Source organism: Pleurodeles waltl, chromosome 7, assembly GCF_031143425.1.
Source record: "Pleurodeles waltl isolate 20211129_DDA chromosome 7, aPleWal1.hap1.20221129, whole genome shotgun sequence".
Taxonomy (NCBI): Eukaryota; Metazoa; Chordata; class Amphibia; order Caudata; family Salamandridae; genus Pleurodeles; species Pleurodeles waltl.
Window position 1 is genome coordinate 353745047 of NC_090446.1, and position 25706 is coordinate 353770752.

At 42.1% G+C, this 25706-nt stretch overlaps 1 protein-coding gene across 2 annotated transcripts in view; it reads left to right on the top strand.

Annotated features, from left to right (window-relative positions):
- PLCG1 (phospholipase C gamma 1) overlaps positions 1–25706 on the top strand; it is a 775517-nt gene that overhangs the window by 466564 nt on the left and 283247 nt on the right. For both annotated transcript variants that reach the window (XM_069243788.1, XM_069243789.1), the window contains exon 19: positions 24296–24476. In XM_069243788.1, coding sequence (XP_069099889.1) covers positions 24296–24476 — 181 coding nt within the window. The remainder of the gene's footprint in view (positions 1–24295; positions 24477–25706) is intronic.

Here is a 25706-nt window from a genome sequence, read left to right on the forward strand (position 1 = left end):
GCGGAGTATCTCCCAGGGATGGACAGCAACTTTGCAGACTTCCTCAGCAGGATACAGGAGCAAGTCCACAAATGGGAACTCCACACACAAGTCCTTCAACCATACTTTGCAAAGTGGGGAACTCCTCAGATAGATCTTTTTGCGACAACAGAAAATGCAAAATGCCCAAGTTTCACTTGTAGGTACCCACACCTACTATCCAAGAGCAACGTGCTATGGATGAATTGGTCAGGTATATTTGCTAATGCTTTTCCACCTCTCACCCTCATGCCACGTCTGGTTCGGAGAATCAGGCAAATGTCTCTCACCATGGTCCTTGTAGCTCCCACTTGGGCACATCACCCGTGGTTCACCACACTTATAGACCTCTCAGTAGGTTGTCCCCCAATTACCCCCCAAAAAAACAGGCCACACCTTTTCACTCAAAATCAAGGACAAATCAGACACCCAGACCCCAAGTCACTCAACTTTGCTTTACGGCCCCTGAAGTCATAGAGTATGTTTACTTGAGATTGCTTGGGGAATATATGGACATTCTCAGGGAGGCTCGTAGACCCAAAACTAGAGCCTGTTTTGCTGCAAAATGGAAACGTTTTGTTTGCTTGTGCCAACCCAAACATATTCACCACATGAAAGCTACTGTTCAAGATATTATTTGCTCCATTTACACAAAGCAGATCTAACATGCACTTCCACTAGCCTACAACTTGTAGCTATAGCTGCATATCTACAGAACAGACAACATACTTCTTTGTCCAAAATCCTACTCATTAAGGCTTTCATGGTAGGCCTTAAATGGGTCATTCCACCTAGGGTTCCCCTTGTACCATTGTGGAATCTCACCATTTTGCTCACCAGACTCATGGGTCCACCTTTTGAACCATTCCGTTCATGTCCATTTCAGTACCTTTCTTGGAAGGTTGCTTTCTTAGTTTCTATTACATCACTCAGACCTGTAAGTGAGCTTCAGGCTCTAACCTTGGAAGAACCTTTCCTCCAGATTCATAGGGATATGATAGTCCTTCACACTGACCCTAAGTTCCTACCTAAAGTGGTATCACAGTTTCACATAAACCAGTCCTTTGAATTGACTGTCTTCTTTCTGCAGCCTGACTCTGTTGCAGAAAGAGTTCTCCACACCCTAGACGTTAAAAGAGCACCTATGCTTTACATTGACAGAACCTTTAGGAAAACTACACAGCTTTTTTTAGCGTTTTCACTACCTCACAAAGGCAGTCCAATATCCAAAGCTGGCATAGCTAGATGGATAGTTAAACGCATATAAACTTGTTAGCTAAACAAAGACTGTTTAACCTGTCACCCCTAGAGAACATTTTATTAGGGAAAAGGGTGCTACCATGGCCTTTCTTGGAAACATCCCTGAAGCTGACATTTGTAAGGCAGCTACATGGTCTACACCACACACATTTACAAAACAAATTGTGTGGTTGTACTAGCACGCCAGCAAGCTAATGTTGGCCAGGCTATGCTATGAACACTTTTCCAGTCAACTGCAACTCCTACGGGCTAGCCACCGCTATTATGGAGGAACTGCTTTACAGTCTGTGCAGTGCATGTGTATTTACATCCACACATGCCATTGAACGGAAAATGTTACTTACCCAGTAAACATTTGTTCATGGCATGTAGTGCTGTTGCTTCTAATGCACACTCCCCCCCCCCCCCGGGTGCCTGTGGCCGTTGCAGTTACATTATATTTGTACATCGTAACATTTTCCATGAACATCTTTCTCTATACCTTTCTTACACACCTTTCTCACCTGCCTGCGGGAAAATAATCTAACAAAGGAGTTGATGCCCATGTGCATTATAACCAAGAGGAGGAGTCACCCAATCCTGTGACTTGCAACTCTTCTTCGAAGAATAACAACTTGCACCACTCTGCATCCAACAGGAGTTATGCAGAGCTTATAAATCTACAGCACTACATGCCACGGACAGATGCTTTCTGGGTAGGTAACATTTTCCTTTCTTTGTTTTTGTTTTCCACAAGTGACCATTCTTATTGTTTTGCATGAAACTTTAATTTTTGAGCGCTGAAGAAATTTTTAAAGAACCTGTGAAAGCAAGAATTACTACACCCAGGGTGGATAAAAAATATAAGCCCGCACCCTCTGATCCAGTTTTTATTAGAACACAATTATCTCCTGATTCCATAGTCAGAAAAAGTGCCAGCAAGAAAAAGAGACAGTAGCCAGTCGACAGGAGATGCTCCTCCGCCAGACTAAGAAAGTCGGAAATTTGCTGCAGCGGGTAAAAGACGTGATATTCACGCTGCTAACCATTGGAGGATTGCAAACTTCCAAGCACTCTTAGCAAGGTATGACAGGGCTCATTGGGATCAGATGGAAGACTTGTTACATTAACTTTCCACTGGAACATCAAAAAATAGGACAACAAATAGTAGCAGGACAGGCTATTTCTAACAAAGCAATTAGATGCGCTACACATGCAGCTGATACAGCAGCAAAATCATTAGGAGGCATGCATGGCTTAGAACATCAAGATTGAAGCCAGAGATATAGCAAGCACTATTAAACATGCCTTTCGATAAGGAACATCTATTTGTGCAAGAGGTTGATGCTACAGCGGAAAAACTTTGAAAAAAAAAAAACTCATAGAGAGCTAAAGCTATGGGTGCATTATACACCATGCCAACTAGGAGCACTTTTCATAGGCCACAATTTAGGGGTGGTTTCAAACCAGCAACCACAGAACCATCTACCTCACAGCTAAAACAAGGGCCACACTTACATAAGAGGTTCATTCAGAGGCTCTTACCAAGGATCTAATTATAGGGGAAGAGGTAAATCGGACGCTTCCAGAGATTCCTCCACCTCAACAAAACCGTGACTTCTTACAAATCCCCACAGAGCATACATCTCCTGTGGGAGGAAGACTGGCAAAATGGTATCCACAATGGTACAACATCACCACAGATTAATCAGATTAATGGGTTTTATCAATTATCCAACATGGCTTTTGTCTAGAGCTCATCTCTACTCCACCAAATATCCCTCCTCGTTCACACACTCTCAGGAACATCTCACTTTATTAAAACAGGAAGTACAATCTCTACTACTCAGAAGCGCCTTGGAGATATGAAGTGTATTCTGGCTTGCTATCTTAAAGCTAAAAGACAGTTACAAGTTACTCCTAAAGCCCATTCAACTAGGACAAAAGGAGCTTCAGTGGCATTCTTAGAGAACATACCAACGGCAGACATATGTAAAGCAGAGACATGGTCTACACCACAAACATTTGATAAACACTACACTACTGTGTAGATGTCTTATCTCACCAACAAGCAAACATTGGACAGGGAGTGCTTAGAACACTGTTTCAAACTACTCCAACTCCTACAGGCTAGCCACTGCTTATTTTGGGAGGGGACTACTTTACAGTCTATGCAAAGCATGTGTACCTACAGCTACACATGCCACTGAACGGAAAATGTTACATATCCAGTAGTCATCTGTTCGCGGCATGTAGTGCTGTAGATTCACGTGTCCTCCCTCCTCCCCGGAAGCCTGTGGCCGTTGTAATACTATATATTGTAAATTTGTATGTTCGATGGCATGTGTAGCTGCAGATACACATGCTGTGCACAGTCCGCCGTCTGGTGTTGGGCTCGGAGTGTTACAAGTTGTTTTTCTTCGAAGAAGTCTTTTCGAGTCACGAGACCGAGGGACTCCTCCCACTTCGATTCCATTGCGCATGGGCGTCGACTCCATCTTAGATTGTTTTTTTTCCGCCATCGGGTTCGGACGTGTTCCTTTTCGCTCCGTGTTTCGGGTCGGAAAGTTAGTTAGAATCTCGGAAAAAAACGTCGGTATTGTTGCGTTCGGTATCGGGTTAGTTAGAACAAATCGACACCGAATTTTGAAGAGCTCCGGTGGCCCTTCGGGGTAATTTCGATCCCCCGTCGGGGCCTGTCGGCCGACCGCGTGCGACTTCAAGACTGATGGAACGGACCCCGTTCCGCTTCTGTCCAAAATGCCATAACAAATATCCGTATACGGATCAGCATCTGGTCTGTAACTTGTGCTTGTCCCCCGAGCACAAGGAGGATACGTGTGAAGCCTGTCGAGCGCTTCGGTCGAGGAAGACGCTGAGAGACCGAAGAGCCAGGAGATTACAAATGGCATCCACGCCGACAGGTCAACAACGGTTCGAGGAGGAAGAAGAAGCTTTCTCCATCCACGAGTCGGATTCAGAAGAACTCGACGCCGAAGAAACAACAACCGTGAGTAAGACGTCGAAAATAAGGACTCACGAAAAGTCCACAAAAGCCCAGGGGACGCCACCGCCAACAGGCCATGGCTTAACCCAAAAACTTGGTGACAGACCCAAGGCACCAAAAAAGGGCATGCTGGTGTCGAAGTCATCCGACTCTGGTCGTGATACCGCCACACAGCAACCTCGGAGCCGAGACAGCGGCTCCGAGAAACTTCGGCACAGAGACAGCGGCACCGAAGAGATTCGGCACCGAGACACCGCGCCGAAACCAAAGAAAATTTCTTCGGAGCCGAAAAAGACTTCCGAAAAGGTTTCGGTCCCGAAACATCCAGCCTCGGAGCCGAAAACTAGTTCCTATACAGAGGAACAAGGGTTAACCACCCAATTACATAGATTTGGAGAGGAGCTTCAAGCTGTAGAGCCTGACTACATGCAGAGAAGGCTTCATATTCATGAAGACACAGGGAAGATAACCACTCTTCCCCCAATCAAGATTAAAAGGAAACTTGCCTTTCAACAAGGGGAAAAGCAACCACAGGCAAAGGTGGCAAAGAAAACAACCCCACCACCTTCTCCACCACCATCAACACATGAATCACCAGCGACAACTCCACCACTAATGCACTCACCAGCTCATACCACAATGAGTCAGGATGATCCCGATGCATGGGACCTCTACGATGCTCCAGTGTCTGACAATAGCCCAGAATCTTATCCTACAAAACCGTCACCACCTGAGGACAGTACATCCTATACACAGGTGCTCGCAAGGGCAGCCGAGTTTCACAATGTCTCCTTACATTCGGAACCAATTGAGGATGACTTTCTCTTTAACACCATATCCTCCACCCATAGCCAGTATCAAAGCCTTCCCATGCTCCCAGGAATGCTAAGACATTCAAAACAAATATTTCAGGATCCAGTTAAAGGCAGAGCCATAACTCCAAGGGTGGAGAAAAAATATAAGCCACCACCCACAGATCCAATATATATTACAACACAACTAACACCAGACTCAGTAGTTGTGGGGGCAGCTCGTAAGAGAGCCAACTCTCATACCTCAGGCGACGCACCACCTCCAGACAAGGAGAGCCGCAAATTTGATGCTGCGGGAAAAAGGGTTGCAGCACAAGCAGCAAATCAGTGGCGTATTCACAAGCACTTTTGGCAAGATACAACAGGGCTCATTGGGATGAAATGCAACATTTAATCGAACACTTACCCAAGGAGTTCCAAAAAAGAGCGCAACAGGTGGTGGAAGAGGGACAAAGTATCTCAAATAATCAGATACAGTCTTCCATGGATGCAGCAGATACAGCTGCAAGGACAATAAACACTGCAGTCACAATACGAAGGCACGCATGGCTGCGCACTTCTGGGATCAAACCGGAAATCCAGCAGGCTGTGCTCAATATGCCATTTAATGAACAGCAATTGTTTGGGCCGGAGGTAGACACTGCCATCGAAAAACTCAAGAAGGACACCGATACAGCCAAAGCCATGGGCGCACTCTACTCCCCGCAGAGCAGAGGCACATTTCGGAAAACACCTTTTAGGGGAGGGTTTCGAGGTCAACCCACAGAAACCACAACCTCACAAACAAGGCCTACCTACGAGGGTCAATATCAGAGGGGAGGTTTTCGGGGGCAATTTAGAGGGGGCCAATTCCCAAAAAATCGAGGAAAATTCCAAGGCCCCAAAACCCCTCAAAATAAGCAGTGACTCACAAGTCACACACCCCCATCACAAAACACCTGTGGGGGGAAGACTAAGCCAATTTTACAAACTTTGGGAGGAAATAACAACAGACACTTGGGTCTTAGCAATTATCCAGCATGGTTATTGCATAGAATTTCGCCAATTCCCTCCAAACGTCCCACCGAAAACACACAGTATGTCAAAACAACATATAGATCTTCTAGGACTAGAAGTTCAAGCATTGCTACAAAAGGACGCAATAGAATTAGTACCAATTCAACAAAAAAACACAGGGGTTTACTCACTGTACTTTCTAATACCCAAAAAGGACAAAACTCTGAGACCAATACTAGACCTCAGAACACTAAATACCTACATAAAATCAGACCACTTTCACATGGTCACGTTACAAGACGTAATCCCACTGCTCAAACAGCAAGACTACATGACAACATTAGATCTAAAAGATGCGTATTTCCATATACCAATACATCCTTCACACAGGAAATACCTAAGGTTCGTATTCCAAGGAATACATTACCAATTCAAAGTGTTGCCATTCGGAATAACAACTGCGCCAAGAGTTTTTACAAAATGCCTGGCAGTAGTAGCTGCACATATCAGAAGGCAGCAAATACATGTGTTCCCGTACTTAGACGACTGGTTAATCAAAACCAACACGCTAAAACAGTGTTCACAGCACACAAAATATGTCATACAAACCCTTCACAGGCTAGGTTTCTCCATCAACTACGCAAAGTCACACCTTTTGCCGTGTCAAATGCAGCAATACTTAGGAGCGACAATCAACACAGCAAAAGGGATTGCCACTCCAAGTCCACAACGGGTTCAAACATTTCACAAAGTAATACAGGCCATGTATCCAACACAAAAGATACAAGTCAGAGTGGTAATGAAACTACTAGGCATGATGTCTTCATGCATAGCCATTGTCCCAAACGCAAGATTGCACATGCGGCCCTTACAACAGTGCCTAGCATCACAATGGTCACAAGCACAGGGTCAACTTCTAGATCGGGTGTTGATAGACCGCCAAACATACATCTCGCTTCTATGGTGGAACAGTACAAATTTAAACCGAGGGCGGCCTTTCCAAGACCCAGTGCCACAATACGTCATAACAACAGATGCTTCCATGACAGGGTGGGGAGCACACCTCAATCAACACAGCATCCAAGGACAATGGGACATACATCAGAGACAGTTTCACATAAATCACTTGGAAATGTTAGCAGTATTTCTAGCGCTGAAAGCATTTCAACCCATAATAACCCAAAAATACATTCTTGTCAAAACAGACAACATGACAACAATGTATTATCTAAACAAACAAGGAGGGACACACTCGACACAGTTGTGCCTCCTAACACAGAAAATATGGCATTGGGCGATTCACAACCACATTCTCCTAATAGCACAATTTATTCCAGGGATTCAGAACCAGTTGGCAGACAATCTCTCTCGAGATCACCAACAAACCCACGAATGGGAAATTCACCCCCAAATACTAAAAATTACTTTCAAATTTGGGGAACACCTCAAATAGATCTATTTGCAACAAAGGAAAACTCAAAATGCCAAAACTTCGCATCCAGGTACCCACAAGATCAATCCCAAGGCAATGCTCTATGGATGAACTGGTCAGGGATCTTTGCATACGCTTTTCCCCCTCTCCCTCTCCTTCCATATGTAGTAAACAGGTTGAGTCAAAACAAACTCAAACTCATACTAATAGCACCAACATGGGCAAGGCAACCTTGGTACACAACACTACTAGACCTGTCAGTAGTACCTCATGTCAAACTACCCAACAAACCAGATCTGTTAACACAACACAAACAACAGATCAGACATCCAAATTCAGCATCTTTGAATCTAGCAATTTGGCTCCTGAAATCCTAGAATTCGGACACTTGCACCTCACACAAGAATGTATGGAGGTCATAAAACAAGATAGGAAACCTACCACTAGACACTGCTACGCAAACAAGTGGAAAAGATTTGTGTATTAATGCCAGAATAATCAAATTCAGCCATTACACGCATCTCCAAAAGATATAGTAGGATATTTACTACATTTGCAAAAATCAAATCTAGCTTTCTCTTCCATAAAAATACATCTCACCGCAATATCAGCTTACCTACAAATTACTCATTCAACTTCACTATTTAGAATACCAGTCATTAAAGCGTTTATGGAAGGCTTAAAGAGAATCATACCACCAAGAACACCACCTGTTCCTTCATGAAACCTCAACATTGTCTTAACAAGACTCATGGGTCCACCTTTCGAGCCCATGCATTCTTGTGAGATGCAATACTTAACGTGGAAAGTTGCATTTTTGATTGCCATCACATCTCTAAGAAGAGTGAGCGAGATTCAAGCATTTACCATACAAGAACCATTTATTCAGATACATAAAAATAAAGTAGTTCTAAGAACAAATCCTAATTTTTTTACCAAAGGTTATCTCACCGTTCCACTTAAATCAAACAGTAGAATTACCAGTGTTCTTCCCACAACCAGATTCTGTAGCTGAAAGAGCACTACATACATTAGACATCAAAAGAGCACTAATGTACTACATTGACAGAACGAACTAATTAGAAAAACAAAACAACTATTTATTGCCTTTCAAAAACCTCATACAGGAAATCCAATTTCAAAACAAGGTATTGCTAGGTGGATAGTTAAGTGTATTCAAACCTGCTATCTTAAAGCAAAGAGAGAGCTGCCTATTACACCAAAGGCACACTCAACCAGAAAGAAAGGGGCTACCATGGCCTTTCTAGGAAATATTCCAATGAACGAAATATGTAAGGCAGCAACATGGTCTATGCCTCATACATTTACCAAGCACTACTGTGTAGATGTGTTAACTGCACAACAAGCCACAGTAGGTCAAGCTGTACTAAGAACATTATTTCAAACTACTTCAACTCCTACAGGCTGAACCACCGCTTTTGGGGAGATAACTGCTTACTAGTCTATGCACAGCATGTGTATCTGCAGCTACACATGCCATCGAACGGAAAATGTCACTTACCCAGTGTACATCTGTTCGTGGCATGAGTCGCTGCAGATTCACATGCGCCCACCCGCCTCCCCGGGAGCCAGTAGCCGTTTAGAAGTAGATCTTGAACATTTGTACCTTTGTAAATATATTACTTTAACCTTTATTATGTACATACGTATTCATTCCATTGCATGGGCACTATTACTAACATACACAACTCCTACCTCACCCTCTGCGGGGAAAACAATCTAAGATGGAGTCGACGCCCATGCGCAATGGAATCGAAGTGGGAGGAGTCCCTCGGTCTCGTGACTCGAAAAGACTTCTTCGAAGAAAAACAACTTGTAACACTCCGAGCCCAACACCAGACGGCGGACTGTGCACAGCATGTGAATCTGCAGCGACTCATGCCACGAACAGATGTACACTGGGTAAGTGACATTTTCCATACATTGCATGGACATCTCATTTTTTTACTATATACACACATGTAGACTTATATACTCTTTACTTCACCCTCCTACTGTGAAAACAGTCTAGCAAAGTACTCGATGCCCATGCGCAGTATTACCGAGAGGAGGAGTCACTCGATCCCATGAATGAAAAAACGTCTTCGAAGAAAAACAACTTGTAACACTCCGAGCCCAGCACTGGATGACGGACTTATGCAAAGCATGTGGATCTACAGCCCTACATGCCACGAACAGATGTCTACTGGGCAAGTAACATTTTCCATTTGATGTGTGGTCATATCTGTATGAGCAGATATGCCACTGTAATGCCCAGCCCCTTTGCTGAGCTTTGCATGTGAGCAGGGAAGCCTTCTTAAGGTACATACTGGACACTCGTCAACACAAGTGATCCAGTCACATAATGGCTTCATTGAACCCTATGGTGTTTTGTATCAAACACAAAGAGGGACTGGGAGATTGCTGGTCCAGTGTACATTCTCCCTGAGCGTAGACTAATCCAAACAAAGAGTACACTGTTCCAAAAGGATAAATCCAGATAGGACGCCGGTTGCCTGTAAAATGATAGGAGTGCCCTCATGCGTCAATGAAGACGCTAGGCACCATCATTGGGCTAACTCCTCGTCAGACCGGCACTGCAATATCTGACGGGTCACCACACAGATGGTGGTGGCTCTATACTGAAAAATGGTTGTGCAGATCCATAGGTATCTGCAGTACGTGCTGACAAAAGAGAAGGAGAGTGCAATGTGGAATTAAAATTGGCTCTGCACATCCAAAGACTAAATTTAATAACTCAAGGTGGCTGACAGGCCAAGATTAAAATCAGTATAGGAGTGTTCGGAGGAAATAATGACCACCGTCACTCCCACATACAGGGAAGGAAGAGAAATACTCTAACCTTACACTAAGGGGTCGACATATTTCGCGCTCATGCGCTTCATCAGGACCAAGATTCGTCACTTCTCCTCCAAAAGAGGGTGCAGTGTGTGCTGAAAAGTCACTTACTGTACGTCGGTTAGTCGTCAAGGTCAGACACCCAATAGGTCGCCCATCCCAGGTGGAAATCAGGCATCTTAGGGACGCGTAGCCCTCAGACAAACGGAGAATGCATTCATATCTTCCTGTCATCCAGCCGTTACACCTACCCGGAGACGCGTGCCTGAAAAGTCAGGCCCCTTAGTGTAAGGTTAGAGTATTTCTCTTCCTTCCCTGTATGTAGGAGTGACGGTGGTCATTATTTCCTCCGAACACTCCTTTACTGATTTTAATCTTGGCCTGTCAGCCACCTTGAGTTATTAAATTTAGTCTTTGGATGTGCAGAGCAAATTTTAATTCCACATTGCACTCTCCTTCTCTTGTGTCAGCACGTACTGCAGATACCTATGGATCTGCATGACCATTTTTCGGTATAGAGCCACCACCATCTGTGTGGTGACCCGTCAGATATTGCAGTGCTGGTCTGACGAGGAGTTAGCCCAATGATGATGCCTAGCGTCTTCATTGACGCATGAGGGCACTCCTATCATTTTACCGACAACCGGCATCCTATCTGGATTTATCCTTTTGGAACAGTGTACTCTTTGTTTTGATTAGTTTTGTATCAAACACCTCATCTTAATAAATCCAGGCTCATGTCAGCCCTGGATATAATATGACTTGCACCCAGAGGGTACCTTAGAGGTGCCCCCGAACTGCTGTAGTCTCTCAGTGTGTTGGCTGACTGGTCTCGACCAGCCTGCATTACAGACAGGTTTCTGGCCCCCTCGTAGATGAGAGCCCATGCTCTCTGAGGTAATAAACAAAATCTGCTCCGTGTCGGGGAGTTGTCACTCACTCCAGCAGGATGACTAGCAGATCTGCAAAACAAGGCCATGGGTTTCCAGGGCCCTGTCACCTTTTGCATGCTAAACCCCAGCCCCTGAGAGTATCCACCCCCTGCCCTGAGGCCCAGTTGGCACCAGGACAGGCGGGATAGTTAGTTAGTCAGTAAGCTTGTACCAGGCTAACCACACCCCTTAGGTGGGCTATCTGAGGTCGACCCTCCAGGAAGGGTTCCATCATCCTGCTTTTGTTTGGAACTAGGCCTTCTGGAATATGCACACTTCCTTCAGGAATTTGTCATAAAGGAGGTGTAGGCACCCTAAGGGTAAGTAGCCTATTGACTACTGCCCTACGCACCCCTAAAATTAGTATTTAGTTGTCTTTCCGACACCTGAGGAAATATTCTCTGGACCCAAGGAGGACACTGAAGAGCCGTAAAATGCAATAACAGAGGAGTAACTACTGACCTGGCCTGACCCTGCCTGCAGCTCTCGACAGCTGGGACAAAGACAACTTGTCCTGCAGCTGCTCTGCCTCCAGAAGTCTGGGTGGACTGACTGCACTTTAGAAAGCACCAGGATCTCCTGCAGAGCAGCAGAGCTACTTCTGTGCCCTCAGCAAGCACCCAGAAAGAACCTTGAGGACTCTGGACCACCAAAACCCTGACACCGGAAAGCACCATTGCCCTTGTGCCACCTAGCTCGAGTCGCAGTGGGACAACAGTGCCAGCATGGTCCTTAGGCCTGCCAAAACACAAGCCCACCTTGAGCTCCTCAGCTGTGGACTCCCCAACACTGCCTACAGCCTCTTTGTTCAAGCCCCCTCTACTGTGATCGCCTGTGGTGAAAAAGACCCAAGGCCTCAGGACACCTCTGCACCTGCATGTCCCTGAGCGTTGCATGACATGTCTGACACTGAACAGGAGCAGGAACTCCACGAGGCATCAGCTGATGAAGGGGAGGTTTTTTCTATTGAAGATTCGAACTCCAAAGGTGGCGTAAATCTTAAGATGTGGGAAATTTCTCCAGATCAGCCAACCATGAGTAAAATTCCCCATGTTCTGACCAAAAAGCCCACGAGCACGGAAGTGAAAGCTATCGAACTGCCACTGCTCTCGGTCCATTGCAGGGATCGAAACACTCAATCAGATGCCCCGCTATTGAGCTCAGCACCGAAATCTAAGCATAAACCTTCCACCTCAGTACTGAGTCGAACGCCACCTGCTTCCATGTCTCACTCAGCACCAACTGTTTCAGCACCAAAAATACTCCCTGTCTCGGCATCGACCACTCCGGCACCGAAAGTTAAGAGCGCCTTGGTGCCGAAGAAACTGACATTTCCTGCAGCCTTAAAGTCCAGAACATCCCCCCCACCCCATACTTCATAGAATGCTCCATGCCAAGCAGTAACAATTGCTTATACAGCCACGTACAGGGAGAGTGCTGGTTAAAGCTGTAATTACTGCTCCTTCAAAACAACAACTTACTTTTGAAGATGCAAATGATCCACCCATGCCTCCATTCAAACAAGAATGGAGAAAGACTTGGTCGAGATCCACCCACCTCTACCTACATCTCCAACACCAATCACTCCACCACCACCATCTTCTCCTCCACCATCTCAAAGTGGCCCCCTTGGCATCTGCCCACAGTGCTTGCAGCAGTCTTTTCACGAGACCGAGGGCACAAGAAATTACAATCTCCCTTTGCATTTAGACACAGACCCTTGGTCTCAATATGCTGCAGACACATAAATAGACAATGACACAGAGATCCATCCAGCTAGACCTTCATGGCCAGACCATACAATTTCTTTCCAAGAACTCATTGGGATACCATCAGGTGCCTCTTCACAAATAGCCCACTGAAGATGACTTCCTTTTTGAGACACTCACCACCTCACATAAATCCACACAGCACCTTTCCATACTAAAAGCTATGTTAAGACACATTGACAATATCTTTTATGACCCCGCCAGGCGATGCATTATAACTCCACGGGTGGAGAAAAAATATAAGGCCTCCCCATCTGGCACAGTTTTTATTAAAGGTAATTCCTGCTGACTCTTTAGTCATAGATAATTCCAAAAATAGAGCTAACTCACATGCCACTAATGATGTTCCACCTCCTGATAAGGAAAGCAAGCTCATCTGATAAACGTGTTGCTGCTCAAGCAGCCAATCACTGGCGTATCGCCAATAGTCAAGATTCACTTGCCAGATATGACCGTGCCCACTGGGACAAAATGGAGGGACTTATCCGTACCTCCCAGAGGAGCACAGGAAAAGAGGCCAGGAAATTGTTAGTGAGGGGCAATTAATTTCCAACAGTTCCATCTGCTGTGCTTTAGACTCAGCCAACACAGCAGCAAGAGGAGTAAACACTAGTGTTCTTTTATGCTGACATGTGTGGCTATGCATTTTGGGCTTTAAGCAGAAAGTACAGTAGTACATATTAAGTGTAGCTTTTGATAAAGAACACCTGTTTGGCTCACAAGTAGATCAGGTGTTAGAGAACATGAAGGACAATGAAGTGGTGAAATCCATGGGGGCACTCACACTCCCTGCCTTAAATGGTATTTTTTATAGACCTCAATATAAATCGGCCTCTAAGCCTTCCACATCCGAAACCTCACTATCATAAAGTACAAGTCAACCTCTCAAACCGGGGTTCCTATAGAGGGAATAACTTCAGAGTTAGGGGGGAAAACACCCTCTACTCAAACTTCTACTGCCACTAAGCAGTGACTCCCTACACCTTCCCTTCGGTTACCAAACACCTGTAGGAGGACACCTTCATTTATTTCTAAATTAACAAAAAATCAGGACAAATCAATATGTGTTGGATATTATCCAACATGGTTATTGTGTGGACCTCAATTCTACACCTCCAAACCTTCTCCGTTGCAGTCACAAACTTTCACTAGACCATCTCACTCTCCTCAAACAGAACGTGCAGGCCTTATTGGCCAAAGGAGCAATATAACCAGTTCCCTTACAACATCAAGGAACTGGGGTATATTCACTACACTGTCTCAAAACCAAACATGACATCTCCTTAAGACCTATTTAGGATCTCAGGCCATTAAATCATATCAAAACACTTTCACTTGGTCACACTTCAGGGTGTGATCCCATGCTGCAACAAGGCAACTTTTTATCAGCCCTAGATCTAAAAGACACTTACTTTCACATTCCCATGCCCCTGCACATTGCAAATCCCTCAGATTTGTGATAGAAGGACAACACTACCAATTCAAAGTGCTTCCATTCGGGGTCACCAGAGTCTCAAGGGTGTTTACAAAATACCTCACAGTTGTAGCAGCTCACTTGTGCAGGCAGAAAATGTATGTCTACCCATAGCTAGGAGACTGGCTCATCAAAGCCAGCAGTCTCAATCAATTCTTGCAACATACTCAAATCACAATAGACTTACTTCATCAATTAGGTTTCACCATACATTTTCAGAAGTCACATCTAAACCCACTTCAGACACAGGCCTGTCTAGTGGCCATTCTCAACACACAGTTGGGAATAGCGTACCCAAATGCAGCAAGGATATAACATTTTCAAACACGGCTTTCTCATTTTCATCCCAACCAACCAGCAACAGTAAAATTAGTCATGAAACTCCTGCGAATGATGGCTTCTTGCATTGTAATCGTACCACATGCTCATCTTCATATGCGCCCATTGCAGGAATGTCTACCACGCCAATGATCTCAGGCACACAGTCGCTTAGATGATCTAGTGTTGGTCAACAGCTGCACCTTTCACTCTCTGCAGTGGTGGAACACAACCAACCTTTTGAAGGGGTGGGCATTCTTGGACCCTGTTCCCCAGATCATTCTGACAACGTATGCCTCTTAGACAGGGTGGCATCATCATCTCCAGGACCTTACAGTCCAGGGTCTTTGGGATCACACACGTTGAACCCTACACATCAGTTATTTAGAGCTGCTAGCTGTTCACTTAGCACTCAAAGCCTTTGTAATTTGTCTACCAACAAAGTAGTTCTCTAATGCACAGGCATCATGACAGCGATGTATTATATGCAAAAACTGGGGGTAGTAGGGTACATTCTTTACAGTTGTAAGCATGTAGACCAACTACTAGAGCATGTTATACAGTAAAATGAAAATGTTTTGTGCACTATTGCATTGCTCAGAATTGGGACCCCTTCCAGCTCCAGTGCAAAATATCATCATTTACCATCTTCATTTCCAGAAGGCAATCTTAGCATACACTTCCATAAAGTGACACTTAGAAACCATAGCTGCTTACCTTCAGAACAGACAACATTCTACTCGTTTTTAAAATTCCTGTCAATAAAGCTTTTATGGAGGGGCTGAAAAGAGTAATCCCACCAAGACTATCCCATTGCCTTCTTGGAACCGTAAAATGGTCCTCACTATACTCCTATGCCCACCATTTGAGCCACTTTACTCGTGTCCTTTACAGGTTCTGTTGTTGAAATTGGCTTTTTTAGTTCCAATAACCTCCCTTATTCGTGTCAGTGAGCTCCAGGTATTAACCTTACAAGAACCTTTTTTCCAAATGCACAAGGAAAAAGTGGTTCTTCGTGCCAATCCAAAATGTTTACTAAAAGTGGTATCTCATTTTCCCATTAATCAAACAATTGACCGGTCAGTCTTCTTTCCTCAATCTGACTCGGTTGCTGAAAGAGCCCTACATACATTAGATGTTAAAAGAGCGCTTATGTTGTATATTGATAAGACCAAAATCTTTCGGAAATCAAAATAACTTTTTATTGCTTTTTCTCCACCACATAAAGGCAATCCTGTTACTAAATCTACTATAGTAAGATGGAACATCAAATGTATCCATACTTGTTATACAAAAGCCAAGAGTCTTTTCCACCTAGATCACACTCAACTCGTGAAAAACTTGCATCAATGGCCTTTTTAGATAACATTCCGATAGCTGACATAGGTAAACCAGCAACCGTGGGCTACACAACACTTTCCCTAAACAGTACTGTGTGGATGTTTTGCAGCCCAACAAGCTAATGTAGGTCAGGCAATCCTACGTACTCTCTTTCAAAATACTACAACACCCACAGGTTAGCCACCACTTTTTGGGAGGTACTGCTTTACAGAGTATGCAGAGCATGTGTATCTACAGCCACACATGTCATCAAACAGAAAATGTTACCCAGAAAGCATCTGTTTGTGGCATGTAGCGCTGTAGATTACCATGCGCCCACCCACCTCCCCAGACACCTGTGGCTGTGGTAGTCTCTTCTACCCATTAACATGCATGGTCATTTCATTTACTTTATTTTATACAACACTCCATTCGTAAAATGCCTTCGGGAAAACACTCTGATCAATGAGTCGATGCCTGTGCGCCTTACCAACAAAAGGAGGAGTCAGTATACCTCCCAACTTGAAAGAGTTTTCCAAACAAAAAAAACTTGCAACCTTCCGGACCCAACATTAGACGGTGGAAGTATGCAGAGAATGTGAATCTACAGCTATACACGCCGCAAACAGATGCTTACTGGGGAAGTAACACTTTCCTTCTAACAATTGGTCTTGAGTTTGTTCTTGAGTGCGTGTCACATTTATTGCCTCTGTGAGTGCAACAAATGCTTAGCACTAACCTCTGATAAGCCTAAAGGCTCGCCCACAGTACCACACTAGAGACATTTTTGGTTTGTCGTTTGTGACCCTGTAAACCAATAAGGGTCGCCCAGACTATCTGCACAGTGCTCCATACATTGGTGCACGACATAGATAGCCAGCTTCCTACAGTGTGATCATGGGAAACATGGTAATGTGCATGAGCTACACTAGAGAAGAGAGGATTTATTAATCAGTTTTGCACACTATGAACAAATGGTGTTCACGTGGAGGTTTTCCAGTTTATTTCCTGGCAATAAGGAGATTTTCATTTGTGGAGCTCTTCAAATAGAGGTGAAATAATACAACAGGGAGCATGCTATAAGTGAAGGTCATTAATTCAAGAAGCAGTTTTTTCTTAACTACGGAGCATATTCATTTATTGTTGTTCAATGTTAATGAATTTAGTTGACTGACTACTGGCAGCCTACAAAGATCATTCTTTAAGGTTGCAATTAATTATGTGAAATATGGTTATTTTCATTTGATTTAAAAAAATGCTGGGATAGTTAATTGGTGTAGGATTTATGAGAGAGGGGAGGGCTATTTGCTATCAGCAGTTGTTAGGGTGTCCTAGAAGAACAGACATTTTTACTAATTTTAAAACATTTTCATTATTCTGTGGACATTGGACATTAATAAACAGATCAGCAAGCGGCACGCTAAGGTTAAATGTCAGTAGACTGAGCATTAGTCATTTCTATTACTGTGTTTTTTTGTCTCGGGTTTAAATAGGCTGCAAGCTTTAAAGTGCCATCAGCTTAATGGACAATCATTTTCTTTGACATTTTTTTCGTAAAGTAGATTCACGGGAGTTGTTGAAACCATGGAGTCTTAGAAATTTGTGAGGTCAAGCTCATGGCGTCTTTTACTCAAAATGGCTGCCCTCACCCTCATGAGAGTTGATCAGGGTTCCATCAGGGAAGATTGTATGAACTGGTCAAGGATCGAGGTTAAACTAGAAGGATGGATCCTGCTGCCACTGAGACCGCTATGCTCTGTCAACACAGCATAAGTGCCAAATCAAGTTCCTGACTTAGGGGTCTACGCTGTCTTTCAGTTTTCCATCCACACAAAATAGAGGTACTTAAGCAGGACTAGGTCATAATCTCATTGCATAGGCCCATTGTGAGAAGCAGTGAACCTCAAGAGTGTGATGATTCAGAGGCACCTCCCCTGTACTGGGTACGTAACATGGGATTTCACCTTTGCACTCTAGTAATAAATGCCTGAATCTGCACTCTAGTAATAAATGCCTGAATCTGCACTTATTACCACATTTGCTCCAAATAACATTTTATTGTGCCCACATTTATTTATCCTGGCATGGCATATGTTTGTGATATGAAGTGTGTGAATGAGTTCTCGTGTGGACATAAACCACTGTGCAAAGTCTTAGGTCATGCACAGCGGGGGTTGAGCGCAGGACTTAGCCAAAGGCCAGTCCCATCTGTCCAGTGCACATGTAGAGGTAACCCTCTGTCGCCTGCAGTTGGAAACACACAGAAACGATTAAGCACAGTGTGTGACAAAAATGTGAGGCCCTGGCTAAGCTCCTGTGTGAAAATGACCCAGAGTGACAGGCTGATAGTGAGGGGATGAGAATTTGTGTACAGGGCTGTGCCTTTGCCACACCATGCACTAGACCGAATCCCACCCAAATCAATTTTCCACCGCCTTCTGTGGCTGGCTTTAAGTGCAGAACCTGACTGTAGACCGGGGTGAGTAAGTAGTACCAGTGTAGATTGGAAAAAAGGTTGGCTATTCAGTGATTAAAGAACTAGGAAACAATCATTATTTCTCGACAATTAAAATATCTTTAAAATGCGTAGTTACATGAGTAAATGACACCGTAGGTAGTGGCCAACCAACAGTGCAGTAGGGTATGAGGTCAAAAGTAAACAAAATGTGGCCAAGGTAAGCCTCAACCTGTATCCTGGCATCTGCCCAAATTTTGGTAAACTGCTAATCTACCCTCATACTACTTACGGAATTAAGGGTTGTTTTTCATACCTAATTCTCCATGACGACCTGTGCCGAACCTTGAAGCCGTTTTTGATAAAAATGGGCTTCGGCTGACAGCTGTACACAAACTTGTGTGCTTCAATACTGTTGGATATTGATGTCTTCCACAAGTGTGCGTTGTTGTGATGTCACTTGATCGCCGCACGTGTTTTCATTTAGCATTTGCCAAAGACACTGTGTGTTTAACTACCACAGGGCTTGTTTACAATGGGAATGGCGAGCGCAACAATTGTTATTGCCTCTCTTGTGTGCAGGTTGAATGAGGCAAATGCGTTGGAAAGGATTGTGGATATTTGAGTTGTGGGGCGTGGGATGGAATATGAGGGCGGGAATATAGGAAGGGTGCGGGTGTTCTCACGCCAGTCGTTACTTAAACTGACTTGATTGTGACTTCTGCGGCATTTGGAATATATAGTATCCTTACTGAATCTGGCATTCCTGGTGTGGAGTTTCTTCTCCTGAAGTCCACTTCATACATTTCTTACAAGTATCATTTGCTTACTCTTAAAAACAAATGTTCTCAAAACAAGAAGGAAAGGAAGGAGACAAAACATTGATATGCTTTAAACAAAAGCTTTACCTTGAAGGTGGCAGTATATCAAAACTGTCTAGCCCTCTACCAACAACACAAATATTTGTTTCCTTGATTGCTCCATTGTGACGCCCGGAGCAGCAAGACATCGCCATTTGGAGCCTGTTCTTAACCGCTGTAAAAGTTGCAAAAAAAAAGTTAAACACCTTGGTGATAAATGTTTCATTTCAAAGGAATGTAGATTTTACTTCGATAGACATATAGCATTTGCATTGATATTGTTCACACTGTTTGCATAAGAATGTTGCCGCCCATTGTACATTTCATGACTAAGAACATCCAGTACAAATATTCTGATGAATTCAGCGTGCTCTACTACAGATGAGTCACAAAGCTGCCTAATGCTCAAACTATACCAAAACAAGAGTAACATGCACTATTAACTTTGCTTTAAAGTGTACAGCATGTTTTCTAAACCACATAACATTACCTCCAACTGTTTTCAATTATGTACAGCATTGCAGCCTGGTATATAAAGTGCTTACTTTTTACAGCAGCTAATTAAATGTTAGATTACTTGCCCCAACCTGGTGCTATGCTATTTTCAAAACGTTAGCTCACACTTTAGTTTACAGGACTCTGTTTTTTTTTTTATTGCAACACAGAACTATGTTTCCTTGTAAATACAAATTGGAAACTGTAACTACAGATTAATGCAGCAACAAATCAGTCTTCTTCTATTTGGAGGATTTCTTTGGACCGGAGGTCGGATCGTTCACATAAATATACTATTTTTAAGAGCAGCATGCGCATGTCTTCAATCCTTGTTGAAAGCATCATGTCCTTTTTGTTGCATATATTCTTTTGAATGTTGAATGTTGTCTTTGTTTTGTGATCTACATTTTATTTAAAACGTCATTTTTGCTTTTGGAATAGAGAACTTTCAGCGTGTTTAAATCAACTCTCTTTATTATGGTTTTTAGACCTTCATTCCAGCAGATCTATTTACCAGTTTTTATTTAACAAAAACAGAACTGTGTAAAAAAGATAAGGAAGACGTCCATATAGACCCCCTTTCATTTATTTCCATGGCTTTAATGTGCGTTAGCTAGCTTTAGTAATGTTTGTTTCTTTTTGAGCAGTTATTCAGCATCGGGAACACTTCACTAACAGAAAGTTTGGCTAATGCTTTGCAAAAATAAGACCTATTACATTTACATACTTGTTGCTGCCGATGCAACAGGTTTCTTTGTGTATACGGATCGATTGATAGATCTCATCAAAACTCTTTAGGATCGAGTCAACATGGATAAATGAAAATTTAGGAGAGTTTTGTACAGTTTTCTAATATCATGGTAGAGTTTTTAAGGATTAAAAACCATTTTTTTCTGGGTGGAGCATTGCACCATAGCTAAAGAGTCAGTATTGCCAACTGTAATAGATTGCCTGATATTTTAGATAACATGAGAGTTTTACTCTGTGCTTTGCTCAAATAGGTATCTTGCATTTTATACAAAAAAGTATGAGAAAGCATACCTTCAGATTAGTAAATTACCACAAGTTAGTACTCGAGAGCTGCAGTGTTGCAACCAACCATAAACCAATATTGCTTGAAAGGGGGCAATCATAAAAAAGATACAGAGGAAAAATGTGGAAAAAGCAATGTGTTTGATATGCTTCCTCAGAGCAAAAGATCTGTGTGGCTGGTCTGTAGACTGCAGTGACCTGAAAAGGAAAGAGGTTGTGGGTTTGCTTTCCTGTGCAAAAAGACAATTGTAATCAAATGAGTGAATGTTGCATTTGGGTATCTTTGTTATTCACTCTACTGTTATACAAAACACACAGTGGACTACATGTTATAATTCCATCATGGAAATCACATAGCATGGTAAATTTAGGTATATAGACTCTTAACGCCCTACATAGAGTTTATAGCTAACGGTGTGAATATGAGTATATATGTTCTTTTTATGCTCCTTACTATATACATGTTCTGCATGAATGGCTCGGCCATCGAAAAGACCCATGGACAGTTTTGCCATGCTGGAGCTTACAGGGTGTACTTTTGCACAGTAGTGTCTACTAAAATTAAATACAAGTCTTTAAATGTTTTGTACAAAAACGTATGTCTTGTAAAATAAGCGGTTTGTGATGTGAGACAGTTGGATGCTCTCTGCAAGTCTGGCATTCTGAGGTCTAGTAGTGGTTCCCAATCTGGTGTAGACCAAACAAGTTTAAGAAAACATCCCACACATCTTTTTTCTGTTATTTAGATGGTGGCTTATTTATCTTAGTTTATTGAGTTGTCAGTATTCAATGTTATTCATTAGCAGCAAAGTTCATTTGTTTGCCACTATCCATTCCTGATTACAGATATTAACAATAAATCACAGGGAAATGCAAATACTTCAACCGAAACTTGTATTATACCTAAACTAATCACATTTTTACAATGTGATATAGTTAATGAAATTATGTATGTATCTGTAATATAGCGTAAGATTTTAACACAGCGTCTTTCATGCCATTCAAATATGACTCTAAGAAGTGTCACAGGATCTTATAAAATGGCCAAAAAACTACAGGCCAGAAATACACTATAGTTTGGGACATCTTTGTAAAATATCTGGGTCAGCTGGTATTTGGGAAGTTAATTTTTGGAATGGAACAATTCAGTTGTATTCTTTGAAGCTTGGAGCAATATCCAAGTCGGAGATGTCCTCTTTTTCGTAAGTCAGTGCAGTTGCCAAAGTCATGGATCTATGACTACCACCTCTAAAAAAAATATAAAAAAATCCTAATGTTTGTCAAAACCTTACTCCAGGTAGAGCAAGTGAGAGCCCTACTCATTGCACATCGTGATGACTGTAACATTGTCTATACCAAGTTCCATAAGAATCTCATTGACAGATTGCAAACCCCACCAAAATCTGTCTACGTCTGAACTTGAGAGCATGCAAACACATCAAACCAGCCTTCAGCGCACTACATTGACTCTCAGTAGGTATGAAGGTGAAGTTTAAAATCCCCTGTATTGGCTACAAGCCTACTGGGGAAAAGAATCAGGATATCTACAGAGAACTGAAACTGCTTTATCCCCAAGTGGAACCTGGGCTTGACAATGATAAATCTCATTACCTAACAAACCTTGGACCCCCCCCTGAAGATGAAGGAAGATAGGTGAGAGTCCAAGGCTCAATTTTGTAGAATACATTTTTACATCATTTAGAGCAGAGCAAAATTATTTTTGTTTTAGAAATTGCCTGAAAACCGAACTGCTTTTCTCTAAACTACTTACAATGGGGCAGCAATTGGTAACTATCTAATGAGACCCTGTCAGTGCTAGTTGAATACCCCTTCACAATATCATCCTCACTCATCTGCAGCCCTCTGAACTATCCGTAAGGTAACTCCAAAATAAACAATCAAATAGTCAAATGAAAAGTAATATAAATATTGTTAGCGAGCATGATAAAATCTAATTCTAATAATATGATCCTATTATGCATGTACTTCAGGCAGCCACTTAGAAATCACAAGATGTCAGTAATACCCAATGTAATAATTATGAACCATGATAATGTATATTATTATAAAATAATGATTATGTATTATCCTGTATGATGCATTTAAGCCACATGTAGGAAAATGATCTTGGTTTGAAACTCCCTTGGGAGACCTAGAAATAATGATGGTTAGAATTCAGCTAGATGCAATCACTTCAGAATAATAGAAGGAAACTTAGCCATCCACAAGCCTATCAAAATACTTCCTGATAAACCAGATACCTGACCAAAAGTATTCATAAACCACACAAATGTATTCTGTAAAAAGGCACATAACTCTAGATCTTTTCTACAGAGATGGCATGTCAAATTCAGTGGCAACTTTAATATAGAATGAATTCAAAGTTTGGAATCAATATCAACATAAATTCACAAATGAGTTTATTAAACAAACATGGACAAAAATGATAATACATTAAATGTATTCTTTTGAGCACGTTAAAACAACTTTAGGTTTTTAAAGAGCTAATCATGTATATTAACTATTGATAAATGTGTAGATTAATATAAACATATTAATAACTGAAAAATAAACTATAAATCATTTTAATAAAATGTTGATATAAATTTGGTGGTGTGTAAAACTATCTTATCTATTGCCGTATAGCTATGGCAAGCATTGAAATAGGTTTGTTGTGAGTGACGGTAAAATGTCTTGACTGAAAGTGATAACATAATAAACTTGCCACCTAACAGGAGGTGAGATGTACAAGGTCCTTAATAATCTAATTGCCGTTTATATGCGGATAAAATAAACACATTTTATTGGTAAGCAACATACCTAAAAACCTGATAGGAATATGATAGCTCAGTACATATAATGGAACATGCTGGTTATGATTAGCTACATGTGATTGCTTAATTTTCTGGTGAAAAAAAGGGAACGTTATAACATTATGCATGTTATTTATTTTTAAGATTTGTATTTTTTTTTTGGTGGTTGGATTTAAGTGATAATGTAAAGTGAATGGGTTTTAGAAAATAATTGATCTTGGAAAAACATTTATTAATGAGTTAAGGTATCCAGTCTGTGCGTTTGTATTATTAACATAAGAAGTACTGATTAATTAAATTAAGTCGACTGGACTTTATTAATGGAAAGCAGAATCATGCTGATGAAGATTGAGGCTGAGTCTTAATTAGCCTAGCCATCTAAATTGTTCACAGTTGGCAAGCTGTTTCTGTGGACATTAGACACATATCATCCAAGTTACTAATTTTTCCTGTTAACTCTTCAGAGCGGAAGGGAAGATCAAACACTGCCGAGTGCTGCAGGAGAGCCAGTCTGTGGTCTTGGGGAACTCTGAATTTGACAGCTTGGTGGACCTTATCAGCTACTATGAGAAACACCCACTGTACCGAAAAATGAAGCTGCGTTATCCCATCAATGAGGAGACCCTGGAGAAGATTGGTACAGCGGTAAGTTCTTAGCATTGACCAACGATTTGGCCAACTTGAAGCAGAATGCCAAAATGTAGGGCAGTCTAGTGGCAATAATCTAATAACCATGTATTCACAAGGAAAGAGCGTTGCTAGCCCAAGTTGATAAATTGGAGAATTTGACAAAGCTCATGTAGGTCAAAATATTGCAGTATAGGTTTTTGAAGAGTGGTATTGGAGTTAAAAAGTTACAGAAGAAAGTAGAAATTAAGAATAATATCAGGACTCATAGAGAGGTGAGCAAGCCAAGGTTTTTGCTAGGATTGAATGAAATTGCATAACTTTGCCTGCTGTCACTTTCTGCATGTGTTTCTCCAATATTGCAACATCTACAATGTAAACTTTTTTTTAAATAAGTGGATGAAACGCCTATTTGCAGAAATACTTTTTCCAGACACAAACACTCTAACATGAGAATCACCTCTGTCCCATAAAACATTCTTTGAAAGGCTCCTTTCACTTAAGCAAATTTGTTTAAAGTACACATATTATGCAACTTTTTGGATGTTCAAATGGTGTACACAATGTTGCCTAGACCATAAACGTAGTCTTTGCTCCACTGGAGAACAATCTGTGCCAATGTTGTGATTGACCGAGACTGTAAACAGCAGAACCTTGCTGAGGCACAAGGCTTTGGGGAAGTGGGGAAAAATTATTACAGGAGGAAAAAGAATGAGGATCACAGACAAAGACAGAAGATTAATTAGCATCATGGCTCTGAAAGAACAGAAAAAGTAAGGAGTGCACAGGCCTTTTGTAATGATTTTACCTCATTGTTGCACAATGTCGAAGACTTTGTGTCATAGGGAAAGCAGAAAGGGCTTAGCAATACAAATTTGAAGAAGAAATGAGAAACCTACTTTTATCACCAGTGCTGAACTTTTGACCTACACTTGACATTTTGATTCTACATCCACGTCCAGAAATACATTGTGGGTCAATGTTAACTGACATTTTGCTTGCTAATATAAACACACTTCTAGTGTTTAAGGTACAGAAGAGTTATATGATAATTCTGATTTGTGTTTGGAGCCAGTGGAGATCTCATGTTACTTTAGATGTATTGTTCAGCTTCCCAATACTTGTCTGGAATATGTGCGGTGAAGCAAAGAACAAAGTTTTGCATGCTTCACAACACCCTGGTAGTCTTCAGCATTGCTCATAATAAGGATTGCAATTTCCCCTATGTATTATTGGAGGAGAAGTTCT